Below are 13603 nucleotides of genomic sequence, written 5' to 3'. Positions count from 1 at the left end.
CAATTGACTAGCCCAGCATTTATTGTCCATCCCTATTTGCCGAGAGGGTCTTTTGGTGTCAACAGCATTGCTGTGTGTCTGAAGTCACCTGGAGGCCAGACCAGGGAATGAAGGCTGATTTCCTTCCGAAAGGACACTAGTTAACTGGATGGGTTTTTCTGACTATTGATAGTGGTTGACATTAGACTCGTAATTCCAGATTTTTTACTGAATACAATTTTTAAACAAAATTCTTTTGTGGGCTGTGGGTGGCACTGGCTGGCCAGCATTTATTGCCTGAGGCGAGTTGACCTTGAGAAGGTGGTGGTGAGCTGCGTCTTGAATTGCTACAATTTACTTGCTGTAGGTTGACCCAACATTGCTTTTTGGGAGGGAATTCCAGGACTTTGACCCAGCAAAAGTGAAGGAACGGTGATATATTTCCAAGTCAGGATGGTGAGTGGTGTTCCTATGTATCGGCTGCCCTTGGAAATACCACCATCTGCAAATTCTCTTCCACTGTCTGCAAGGGTGGGATTTGGACATGGGTTTCCAGACATTACCTGGGTTTCTGGATTCTGAGGAAGCATCACCAGACCTGAAATGTTTACTCTGAATTCTCTTCACAGATGCTGCCAGACCTGTTGAGCTTTTCCAGCAACTTCTGCTTGTGTTTCTTACTTACAGCATCTGTGGTTCTTTTGGTTCTTTACCCTGGATTATCTTCTTTTGCATTTGTACAGCCACAAAAACTCCATGAAAATACTTTTTTTCTAGCGTAACTATTGAATATAAGTGATATTTGATTTGCAAAGCTTGAATAATGCAAGTGTTTTCTTTTTACAAACTGTTGTCCTGTTTAAGTGCTTTTTTATCGAATGTTGGCAGGGCCTTGCATTAAGAGTGACAGAGTCATACAGCACGAAAACAGATCTTTGGTCCAACTTTTCCATCCCGACTGGACATCCCAATCTGACCTCGTCTCATTTGCCTGCATTAACCCGAATCCCTCTAAACCCTTCCTATTCAAAAATTTTTCCAAAAGCCTTTTACATTTTATGGAGGTGCTGGCATTGGACTGGGGTGTACAAGGTTAAAAATCTCACAACACCAGGTTATAGTCCAACAAGTTTATTTGGGAGCACAAGCATTTGGAGTGTTGCTCTTTTGTCAGGTAGCTAGTGGAGCAGGATCATAAGACATGTCCTATGTCCATTAGCTACCTGATGAAGGAGCAACGCTGCGAAATTTTGTACTTCCAAATAAACCTGTTGGACTATAACCTGATAGTGTGTGGTTTTTAACTTTTAATTGTTTGAATTTACCCATCTTCACCACTTCCTCTGGCAGCTTGTTAGCGAGTTATAGGTTGCAAACTCAAATTCCAAGTATATATTTGGGGCTCCCATTCTCTAGTTTATCATTTTAAATGATGTCTGATATTTGATATGTGGAAGAGAGATCTTTTAAATTAAAACATCAGTAATTCCAAGCTTAGCAAGGATAAAAATGTTTGTGTTTCATCACTATCTTAGGAATGGTTTCCAGGAAGTTTATAAATTCCTATCATTTATGGTATGTCACTTACACTGATTACAGAATGCAGTAAATAGTGTGATATTGTTGTGTTGGATTGGTTCATTTGTGATTTAAACACAAAACCTTCATACTAACCAACATGATAGCATTAGGGATTGTATCTTGAGTTAAGTGCCTCAATCAGGACAACTCTAAGACCAGGAACATTCACAACTATAATTTAACATGACATACTGTAGAACAGGGAAAGATTTTACTTGCATCCTGTACTCTGAAGGTTTATAGACTCATTTGGATTGGTAATGTTGCATTTCATGACGACAGATACATGCGAGTATATTTATTTGAGCTGTCCCTGGATAGCACTGATATGCTTAAGGAATGTGATTTGCATCTTCCAGCTACCTAATAATTTTTCCTGATTAAACCCTTTACATTTTGCATACTTGCTGTTGCATATCTGATCAGTAACATTAACTAGTGTAATTTGTCTTGGTACCGTTTTGTTCCAAGTTTTCCCATAGTTACACTTTTGCAATGGAAGCAAAAAAAGTTTGAAAATGCTTCCTAAGGTAATTTATTTTAATGTACATATTTCATGTTAAGTCTATTGTTGCAGATGTAAGTTTCCCTAAGAATTAACTGGAAAACGTAACTTAGGATGGAGCAACTGTTATCATCACAGTGCGTTGTTGTTTGTATGCCTGACACCAGACTCCTGAAGGAACTGCTCTGTGCAGAACTCAGTTCCAGCAAAAGACTCCCAGGAGAACAGTGGAAATGCTTTAGGAATGACCCCAAAGCATCTGTGAAGAAGCCAAATGTCCGTGTTGACTCATGGGAGTCTCTGTCCTGTGACCAAAAATGAAGAAAGTGCTTTCGGGAAGGCACTGAATACATCAAGAGACTTTGTTGGGAATGCACAGAGGCAAAGTTGAGGTATTTGTGAAAGAGCACAAATCTCTTAACAACTCATCCAAGCATCCCTTGCCCCACATGTGGCAGAGTCTATAGATCGCACATTGAACTTATCAGCTATCTCAGAACCCATTGGACTAGAATGGAAATGTGTTTTTTTTTCTCAATTTCAAGGGACTGCCTAAGAGAAAGAGAAATTCCGTGCAATAGTTGTTTACAACGATATAAGGCTGTTGTAACTTCGAAAATTTTATGGGCATGTTTCAACCTTGATAATATTTATGGGGTAAAATGTAAAACTATTTGATGTATTCTAAAGATGAAAATGGCAATTTTGCAAAGTACAAAATGCAGATTTTTCAGAAAAAAAACAGAATTTAAATATCCTATCTCCAGCATTAGTAGCAGTTTGATCTGAATTAATAAGAGGACCTGCACCACTGGAAATTTGTTAACCACGCTTTTTCTGAACTGGATTTTGCAGAACCTCTTTATTGTTGGGCTTTTTGTAAAACCATTGTTCAGGGAAGAAATTAAAAATTTTGGGAGAGGGAAGCCTTTCCAGAAAAATTACAGATGAGTGTTTGAGCTAATTTTGTTTTATGTTTGGCCTTTCTTTTTTGTGATAACTGCAGCTTGAGCAGCACCTTCCTACACTCAGGGAAACTTAAACTACCAAATCACCAAACAGCCTGCTAACCAGAAATGGAAATATATTTTGCATTGGTTACAATCTGAAGTGGATCTACATGAATAATAGCCACTTATTTTAATGTTCAGAGAAACTGCCTGTGTATGAGACTTAAAGAGTTCAGACTTCTTCAACCCTTTCAGATATGAACAACAAATTTGTTTTACTGTTAAATTTGAAACATGCTGATTATCTGGTGTACTTTCATTTTAAATAATAGGTTTTTCCACTTCACGTGGTTGCTTCCTGATACTAATCAGTCTGCTGTTAGTTGTGTAATGTGGGTTTAATAAATGAGCTATCTTTCATTCTCGCACTCTTATCAAAATAGATGATGCCAGTAGGGATCGTATTTGGCTTTGCTTGCAATCAAATTTTAAGTCCGAAAATGAGATATGAATTTCTAGACTAAAGCTGGAAGCATTTAACTACATTATGTCTAATAAAAAAAAAGAGCATTTCAAATGCATTGGATCAAGAACCTGAATAACCAACTGAATTGGGACCAGACACAGAGCTATGCACAGTTGAATCATTTTAATGAAAATGATAAGAGTTGAAGCAGCATGGTAGAATGAGTATGCTGGTGTAGCAGCAGGGAAGTTGTGGTGACATGGAGATGTAGGATGCAGGTTGGCACCCACGATTCCTACACAGTTGTATGTCTCATTATTTTAAATCCACGTAACCCCTCAACTGGCATTTTTATTTCCGAAGGCCTCATTAAAATAATGAGCTATTTTAGAAATGAAAGCAATAAAAATTGGTTTGTTTTTAACAACCTACAAATAACAGTGTAATGAAGTGCATTTGTCTTTGATTTACAATTGAGTGAACTCTGGTTGTATGTTGGAAAGTCTAGCTGAAATCTCCTTACTTTGCTGTTCTGCTGATGTGGTAAAGAATATTATCATGGTTTCCTCGCCTCTTTTGCCAGGAGGAGTATAGTCAATAAATCTGTGGCTATTGTTAAATGCTAGTTGATACCCTGTGGCACTGCTCACAGCAAATCAGACAGTCCTGTGGTACGTGATACGATAGGATGACTACACCACCTGGTGCCCTGTAATCTGCAACTACAGTGCCACCAGGATCTGGTTACATAGTGAATTTGCATGAAACTTGATGACATGGACAATTATAATGTTGGATACTGAGGTGAAAAAACAGACCAACCGTTGTGACAACAGGATTTGGAGATTCAGAGCAGTTAGTGTATCAACTGAACTTTCACGATAGAATGTCATTTTTCAAAAACAAGCATTCCAAAAAACCGCTATGGGATTTTAAGCAGGGTATCTGACAGAAGAGTTTCCAATTGATTGACCAGGAACATTAAGTGACTGGCATTCTGTTTCAATTCGCCAAAATGAAGCCTCTCAAAAGACTTTAGCAACTTACATCAGGCACAATGTGGCTGGAAATGTGATCCCAGTGTAAAAAAAAAGCTGTAAATTATCTCGAAGTTCTGTGACATGATTACTTGAGAATGAACATTAGTGCCCATGGTAGAGGGGTGGTCATCTGTTGTGTAGTTGTGTCCCAGAGAGCATTTGTTATCAAAGTGACGCAATACGAGTTGTTATTGGCTCTGGATTTTGGCTCTTGATTTGCCTTCCATCAAAACTGCTTAAGCTGGGCTGGTTTGAGGCACTCAGTGTAGACTGGATGCTTCTTCCTAAGAAGAAGAAGAAAAAGTCAAATATTGAATTGTATGGGCCATTCCAGCACAGCTTCTGTAGTATCGACATGTTTCCTAAAGTTATTGATCAAATCAGGAAGATGGAACAACTACTGTATATACTGTGGGGATAAGGGAGCTAATATCTGCAGTGGCTAGTACGTGAAGTGTCTTTGTCCTTTGATTTGAGTTATAGAGTCTACAAATGTAGAAGTGCCTTTCTACATTAGGTCTAAAGCCTGGAAATAGCCAAGACATTTAAGAGTTGTGCAGACTTTACAGATCAAGAAATCATACTGTTCAATTAAATAATTATGAGGTGCTTTGTCATGGGTTTGCAAACTTGATTAGAAAAGTGTTCACTTTTTAAATATTTCCCACCTCCTGTTCTATCTGTCCACTTTACGCTAACAATGAATGAGTGGGTTTCTGATCCCAGGCCAATTGCCATGCTCTGTAGTTATAGTTTTTATGTGGTGCTTGGTTGGTGGCTGTCTCACTTTGCAGTTTCGTACTCCAGAGGGGGTCTGCTTGCTGTCTACCTAAGAAACAGAACTGAGATCAAGAGGTCTCAAAGAGAAGAAATAGAAACACAGTCCCAGATGAAACAAAACTGATCAGTCATCATGGGTTCATAGAGGAAAGGTTATGATAATGTGGAAAATTTGGTGGGGTGGTGAGGGAGATGAGCATTAACCTATGTCTCTGAGCACGTCAGTGTTTCACTGAATGAATTGCGTTGTGCTGTCCAACTAATCAGTGACAGTAAAAAGTTTTTTTTGTTCATAATTACACTAAACCTTTGTTTCCAATGTGTGTCCATCTTGATTGTATTGACTTGAAAAACATGAATACATTCTATTTAAAAAAAAAATTGTGTATGTCTCAATGTCCATTTCCTGCTTGTAAGAAAATTGTTGATTTCTGTCATGGTTATGAGAAAAAAAAGACAGCAACTATAAAAGTAATTTGCTTTTTCTACATTTTAATTTAAATACAGTACTTTGGATAAAATAACTATCTGAACATGCATAGCTTCAGTCTGTGAGCTCATTATGGATCTTCCAATCCTTTCCATATTTTCCAGTTGCTGGGATTGTTACTGCGGATTTTGCCTCCGGCCTGGTTCACTGGGGAGCAGACACCTGGGGTTCTGTTGATATCCCTGTCATTGGCAAGGTGAGGGCCGACTGGATGAATAGCATTTAATATGTGCATTGTCTTGTGAGCATGCTGACATCTGGGCCACAATTAAAAATTGTCTAAAAATAAGTGCTTTGTTTCAGTGACCCATTCACATTGTTACTTTCTCTTCACATACAAACACAGACGCACACACCCTGCAAATGTTTCTGATCTTGTATTTACGCTTGAAAGCTAATTCAGAAAGCTTCAATGTAAATTGGGCATGAACTAATGTGAACCAAATATACTGGTGGCTCCTTGTGGGCTAACACCAGAATCTGTAGAGATTTGCATTATAGTAAGACCCTTCACTGAGAGGATCTTTCTTGAAGGAGTATTTTAAATGACCCAAAGATTTTGCTCGAATCAGATTAATTGAAATCAGCTTGTGACTTAACAGGGAACAGCTGAGAGCTGTTGAAAGAGACAGCATTATAATGTAGGGTGAAGCTTTTAAAAGGGCTACGTTATCTTGCAAGCTACACTGTGTGTCAACTATATAAGACTTGTTTTTTATTCTAGCATTATTTTTGTGAGCTGTTTCAGATAATTTCTGAGAATGTGCTTTCTGGAAATTCTAGCTGATATCCTCATGCATGTTAAAAACCATGAACTTAGTTTTTGTCCTTCTTTGTACTGCTGATGATAATCTCTTTGAATTGTTATGTGTATGGTTATTATAAATCCAATAATCTAATTGTGCAGTAAACAGGCACTAATTAATCTCATTTGTACTATGTCAACTATACCTGCCTCAATTGTACCATTCGAGGAAGCATTGAATCCAGCCCCCACCCACGGGGATAGAAAATTAAAAAGTAAGTCAAGCTGGACCATTCTTGCATACCTCCAGTGGGCTGGTTTCAAAGGAGTGTTGACAAAGGCCTGTGTACAGGTTGTTCTCCCTTCCCCCACTCTGTTTTCCAGGGATGCAGCAAAGCAGTGAGGCCCAAGGAGGAGAGGGGAGTAAAATGGCTTAAAAAAGGAACCCTTCCTTCAGAATGTGACAGCTGAGACAGAGGGCAAGACTGCATGGACTCAATGCACCCTCTCGCCGGATATCTCAGCACGTTACTTTCTGAATGGCTGTGATCACGTTACCAACTCCGGCTCTCAATCTGGCAATCCAGGGAAATAATCGAGGGAAATAGGTGTTTATAATGCAGCTGGTGGGACTGATTAATTTTCAGAAAAATGCTTCACGTAAAAGCTAGAAATACAAGCCCCAAAGCAATGCTTCTTATATTTGGAGGAATGAAGGTAAAATGGGCTAAAGTTCAACATGGAACTGTTCTTCCCTCCTGGACTTCAGAATAGTCCCTAGTGGATTGCTTCATTCTTAGACCCTGGTATACATTACAGGATGGAATGCCAATGATTTGAGCTGAACTTGACTCTACCTTGTTGAATGGAAAGTAAACCTAATTACTCTGCAGCGAATATTTTGACTGTGGAATCTTACTGAATATTTTTACATGTTTCTACAGCACAACTAGCAACATCAAGTACTTGATTGTTTTCTGTTGCTTTGGCAAATGAAAACTAAAGTAAGTTAAAAGGAATAACTGTCACAGACATTTTTCACAGACTGTGTTTTCCTGTCTGAGTGTTTCTGCTACTGCCAAGTATTGGGTGCAGACTGACTATTCTCAGCCACGTGAAAGGGGGGTCCCCATTAATAATCTAGTGTGCTAGTTCCTCTGAATTTGATGAGGGCAGTGCCCCAAAAATAAGAACTGTATGAGGCTTCATTTAAAAAAAACAATATTTGCTTATGTTAAAACAATAATGTAAAGGTGTGTGGATAGGCAGTGTTAATTAATTGCACCTAGATTTCAAGGTTTTAAACAGCTATCCAGATAGTATTCTGCCAACAAACTGAATCTCTCATGAGTTAATGGGACCTTCTTAATGCCTCTTAAATGTGTGATTTTAGCAGTTCGACTGGACACGAATCTGACTTGCAGACACAAGTGTCAAGTTTGAAATAGCTGAAAAGAGCTTCCCTTGTGGTCAATGGTGGGAAAAAGGCTGCTCTTGGCACGGTGCTTGGTTCAAGGCTGTCGAAAAGTGAAGCAGCAAGAGACAACCTTTGGGTGACCATAACTGTTGGCTAGACTTACAGTGGGTGACCTTTAGAGATCAAAGAAATCGGCCTTTGAGGTGGACCTGGAAGGAACCACTGGAAAGTAGTGTGATTAAAAATGGTGTGATAGTGACTAAATAGGTAGCATGTGCATGAACTAAGCTCTTGATAAAGTTATATTTATGTGTTGTTCAATGGATAGAATCTTCCCAGCCCTAAAAGACATGAGCATTGGCGAGTCAGTTGGGAAAACACCCCTTAGAGTATGGTTCTGCACTTCAGTATTGCACTTTGGAACACACTATCATTGATATGCTACTACCAGTGTACAGGAGAAAATGAGGACTGCAGATGCTGGAGATCAGAGCTGAAAATGTGTTGCTGGAAAAGCGTGGCAGGTCAGGCAGCATCCAAGGAGCAGGAGGATCGACGTTTCAGGGAAGGGCTCATGCCTGAAACGTCGATTCTCCTGCTCCTTGGATGCTGCCTGACCTGCTGAGCTTTTCCAGCAACACATTACCAGTGTACAGGAACAGATATCCAGTTTATTGTTTGGACACAGGGCTCCTCACTTGGCCTGTTAGTGTTCACTCACTTTGCAACTATTTGGGTACATAAAACATCTCTGGCTTGTCTTGCCTCTTTGTGCTTTGTCCCCTCATTTAGAGCTTAAAGGCTCGCAATACTTCTGCCATGGTAGATGGTAAATTTGAATTCAGTGAAAATCTAGAACTAGATGTCTACTGACAAACATAAAACTATTGTCGATTATCAAAAAAACTTATGTTGTTCACAAATGTACTTTAAACATTGTTGTTCTTATCTGGTCTGGCCTACATATGTATCCAGTAGTTGAGTCTTACCTGCCCTCTGAAATGGCCTAGAAAGCCAATCAGTTTTAACAGTCACTAGAAAATTTCAAAGTAGGTAAAAGGCCGAGTCATGACCTAGGCACCAGAAACAACAATGTCGACCCTAAAACAAGAGTAGTGCCAAAATTGGGAGAGCTGTCTCATTGAATAGACCAGCGACAGCCTTCTGCAGTCTTACTCAGAACCATACCTCTAGACAACATCTCAACAGCACCATCACCAGGTCTGGGCATATCCCGTCTCAGCAGAGGTGGTGTGGCACTGTGGTATCCAGTCAAGAGATAGTTCCTTGAGAGTTCTCAACATTGACTCTGCACAAAATGAAGTCTGATGGTGCCAAATTGAACTTGAACAAGGCAGCCTCCTGCTGATTACCAAATACTGTCCTCCTTTGGCTGATGAATTGGCACTACTTCATGTTGAATAATGCTTGGAGGAAGCACTGAGAATGGCAAGGGTGCAGAATGTACTCTGGGTGAGGGATTTCAAAATCCATCACTATGAGTGGCTCAGCAGCTGCACTACTGATCAATCTGGTTGGGCCCTAAAGGACATAGCTGCTATACTGGGTCTGCAGCAGATGAGGAGGAAACCAACAAGAGGGAAAAACATACATGATCTCATTCTTACCAATCTGCAGAATCGATAAGAGCGGGCACCACAGAGAACTTGTAGAGATGAAGTTCCGCCTTCACATTGAATACACCTCCGTCATGTCATTGTGCTAAATCATTCAAACTTCAAACAGATGTATCATCTTAAGACTGTTCATCCATGGTTCTCTGTGGGTCATTAACAATGGCAGAATTGTACTCCAGCACAACCTATAACCTCCAACCCAACCATTACTAATAAGCCAGGAGGTCATCCTTGTTCAATGGAAAGTGCAGAAGGACGTGCTAGGAGCAGGCATACCTGAAGTTGAGGTGTCAACTTGGTGAAGCCACCAAACCGAACCACTTGCATGCCACTCACTAAACAGTAAGTGATAGACAGAATTAAGCAATTCCAGAACCAATGGATCAGATCTAAGCCCTGCATTCTGCCACATCCGGTTGTGAGTGTTGATGGATAATTAAACAACTCACTGGAGAAGGAGGCTCCACAAATATCCCCATCCTCAGTGATGGGGAAGCCCAGTGTCATGCAGAAGATAAGACTGAAGCATTTGCAACAAACTTCAGCCTGGTGTCCAGTGGATGATCTATCTTGGCCTCCTCCAGTGGTCCCCAGCATCACAGTCTTCAGCTAATTCAATTCGCTGCCTGTGGTATAAAGAAATTGTTCAAGACACTGGATACTGCAAAGGGCCCTGACAACATTCTAGCAATAATAGTGAAGACTTGTGGTTGATAATGTATCACACTCCTAGCCAAACTGGCCCAGTACAGCTACAACATTGGCATCTGCCTGACAATTTGGGAAATTGCCCAGGTATATCCTGTACACACAACAGGACAAATCCAAACAAGCCAAATATCCCCCATCAGTCTACTCTTGATCATCAGTAAAGTGATGGAAGGAGTCATCAACAGTGCTCTCACGCAGCACTAACTTGCTCAGTGATGCCAAGTCTGGGTTCCACCAGGACCACTTAGCTCCTGATCTCAGTACAGTCTTCATTCACACATGGACAAAAAAGTGAATTTCAGAGGTGCAATGTGAGTGACAACCCTTGCTTGACTATGCCAACTCCAGGAGTAGGACTGTGACATGAAGGAGTGAGTGGCTGTGAGGGTGACAGCTGCATTAAACTTTGATGGACTTGGCTGCTTTCAGTGATCCACTGGGGCCCTGTGTGGGATCTCACAACCCCTCAACCCACAAATGTTTCAAGGCTGTTACTGAGGAAATCTGTGACAGATCATGCCACTTCTTGTTTCTCAGTGATGGGGTCAGTGTGCTGCAGACCAGACAGTAGATGTTTTTGCCAATGAAGCCGGCTCTCCCCTGATGCAAACAACGATGTCCTATGAGAGGGCCATATCATAACACAACTCACACCAACAGAAACTGATTCCATTCCATCAATGCACAAGTTATATGTGATCATTGGTATCAGATCGTTAAAGTCTATTCCGGGTCTACTGGGAACTGCCATGATACCTTTATCTTTGGGAATTCTTATCTTCCTCCTTCATTTCATGGGCTTGATGCATTCTAAGGATGGTTGCTGGGAGACCAAAGCAACCTGTTACAACAATGGCTAATGCCTCCATTTGATGGTAGCCTGACCAAGGCAGAGTGTAGATGCAGCGCTACCCATTGTTCGACTTGGGCCATCATGGAGTAGACGATAGCCCTGCTGAAGGTGAGTTTCCATTGCTTGGATGGGTTTAGGGTGTCTTTGAAGTGAACTCCAGGCAGTGAGCTGATAATCATTGCATGCAGCAGACAATGAGGCCATGTGCTGGACATTGGAGAGCTGGTATATTGCAATCATTTTTGGTAACGATGTTGAGCAGGAGGAGCATCACCTTCAGCATGACAGAGCGCTGCAGCGCTGGGTACAACAAACCACGCAGGGTTAAATTGACAGCAGCTCCAGTAGCTGTGAGCTGGGTACGGTGATCAATCATTGACTGTGAACTTGTTGCTGCTTGGAACACGAGCAGCCCTTATCTATACCCAGAGGCAACTGCAACTTTTACTTGTTTCTAATTCGCTTTTGTTATTGCAGTATAAAAGTGAATGTTTTCAACCATTTGAAGGTTTACCAGCCTGTGATGCTCCCCCAGTGAGCCATGAAAAGAAGTTGGACTGTACTGAGCACTGGGGCAAGAGTAATGCTCTCTTAGGCAGGGCATGGCGCTAAGGACTGGTAATCTGTGGAGCTTGGTTCTTAAATAGCAACACCTTTACAATGTGCTCCTGTATTTGCAATGGAGTGTCAGCCATGTCACCTATATGCCCTGAGAAGCTTTTTTGTTTTGTTTCCTTCCCATATCATGAACTTTAAAATTAAAAATTAGAACAGTGCTTTAACAATGGTGCTGTGCTGGGAACCCCGTGAGATCCCAGCAGTGGTGAATGCTTCCACCAATGGTGAGAAGGAAGTCAGCACAAATAGGGCACCATGTCGGACATAACTAATGAGGAGAGTTGCGGAAATCAATGGGGAAAAGCCATGAGCCATATGGAGAAACCATGATGAAATTCGCCGATATAAGTCTTGAATTGGCCGGACAGCTGGTTCATGATGCAGAGCGCGTTCAGTTGGCAGCAATGTTTGAGGTTATGATGAAGGATTTTCTTTCTCAGCCTCTCCCTTCACCTAAGGTGTGGTGATCCTCAGATTAAACCACCACCACCCAATGGTCTGGTAAGACCACAGCAACTTTAGTGTTACCTTTTTTTCTTGAATATATTCAGTAACTTGGCTCCACAGCCTTAAGTGATAGAGAATTCCACAGGTCCACCACCCCGAAAAGTGAAGAAATTTATCCTCCTCTCAGTCCTCAGTGGCTTTTAATTCTTGTCTATAGTCCCTCCAATCCTTTCACATTTTCCTAAAGTGTGGAGCCCAGAATTGGACACCATACTTAAGTTGGGACCACAGTAGTGTTTTTAGTAAGTTCACCAAAGCGCCTTGCTTTTATACACTCTGCCTCCATGTGTAAACTGCTGCAGGATTCAATATCATCAAGAATCATAGAATCCCTACAGTGTGGAAGTAGGTCATTCAGCCTAGTGGGTTCATACTGACCGTTTGAAGAACATCCCACCCAGAGACACTTCCAATCCTATCCCTGTAATCCTGCATTTCCCATGGTTAATCCTAGCCTGCACATCCCTGAACATTATGGAAAATTTAGCATGGCCAATCCACCCATCCTGCACATTTTTGGAATGTGGGAGGAAACCCATGCAGAATGTCTAAGGGAAGCATGTCTAAGCTCCACTCAGTCACTTGAGGCGAGAATCGAACCTGGGTCCCTGATGCTTTGAGGCAGCAATGCTAACCACTGAGTTACCTATGCCTTAGTTTAACTGCTTTCTCAACCTGGCCTGTAGCAGTCAATGCATTTGTACACTGAATAATCCTGCTTCAGTGCTTCCTTTAGAAGTGTATTTGCTATTTTTAAATGCCTTTCCTACTTCTCAACGAACTGCTGATATTTATTCTGGAGTGCCTGTGACACTAAAAGAACTGTCACCTGTTTCAGGTTGTTGTCCTCATTGTAGTAAGCAAAGGTTTTAAAGCTCAAAACACTTTTGCAGAATTGTTATACTGGACACTATCTGAGGACTGCAGTGGTGTAGGATTTTATTGCTACAAACTAACTTGTGCTGAAAGAGAATAAAATCAATTGCGACACCAGAACAGGGAGCAGGTTTTAGCAAGTCTAGATTACTGGTGCCATAAAGGTGTCTGGAATACGATGTGTTTTTTGTTAAAATGTCTGTGTTATATCAATGCAACAATTTTACAAGTGCTTCCTTTATATGTGAACCACTTAACTGTATGCTGTAACACTCTTGAGTAATGAGGCTACAGTCTGTCTTTGCATTATATTCACCAGAGCCTCCCAGCCCATTAGATTAACACAGTGGGGACTTGATATGATCACTACTTGCCACAAAAAGCTGCACCAGCAATTCTTACAGTCATGTGAGAGCCTTACACACTTTAGGATCCAACCATCAAATAA

At 41.0% G+C, this 13603-nt stretch overlaps 1 protein-coding gene across 2 annotated transcripts in view; it reads left to right on the top strand.

The window, feature by feature from the left end:
- The window catches only part of LOC140496479 (plasmanylethanolamine desaturase 1), a 144796-nt gene that overhangs the window by 86428 nt on the left and 44765 nt on the right, over positions 1–13603 (top strand). For both annotated transcript variants that reach the window (XM_072596255.1, XM_072596254.1), the window contains one exon: positions 5896–5987. In XM_072596255.1, coding sequence (XP_072452356.1) covers positions 5896–5987 — 92 coding nt within the window. The remainder of the gene's footprint in view (positions 1–5895; positions 5988–13603) is intronic.

The sequence above is a fragment of the Chiloscyllium punctatum genome, chromosome 26 (genome assembly GCF_047496795.1).
Source record: "Chiloscyllium punctatum isolate Juve2018m chromosome 26, sChiPun1.3, whole genome shotgun sequence".
Taxonomy (NCBI): domain Eukaryota; kingdom Metazoa; phylum Chordata; class Chondrichthyes; order Orectolobiformes; family Hemiscylliidae; genus Chiloscyllium; species Chiloscyllium punctatum.
Note: the sequence above shows the minus strand (reverse complement) of the source record. Positions and strands in the feature narration are given on the sequence as shown.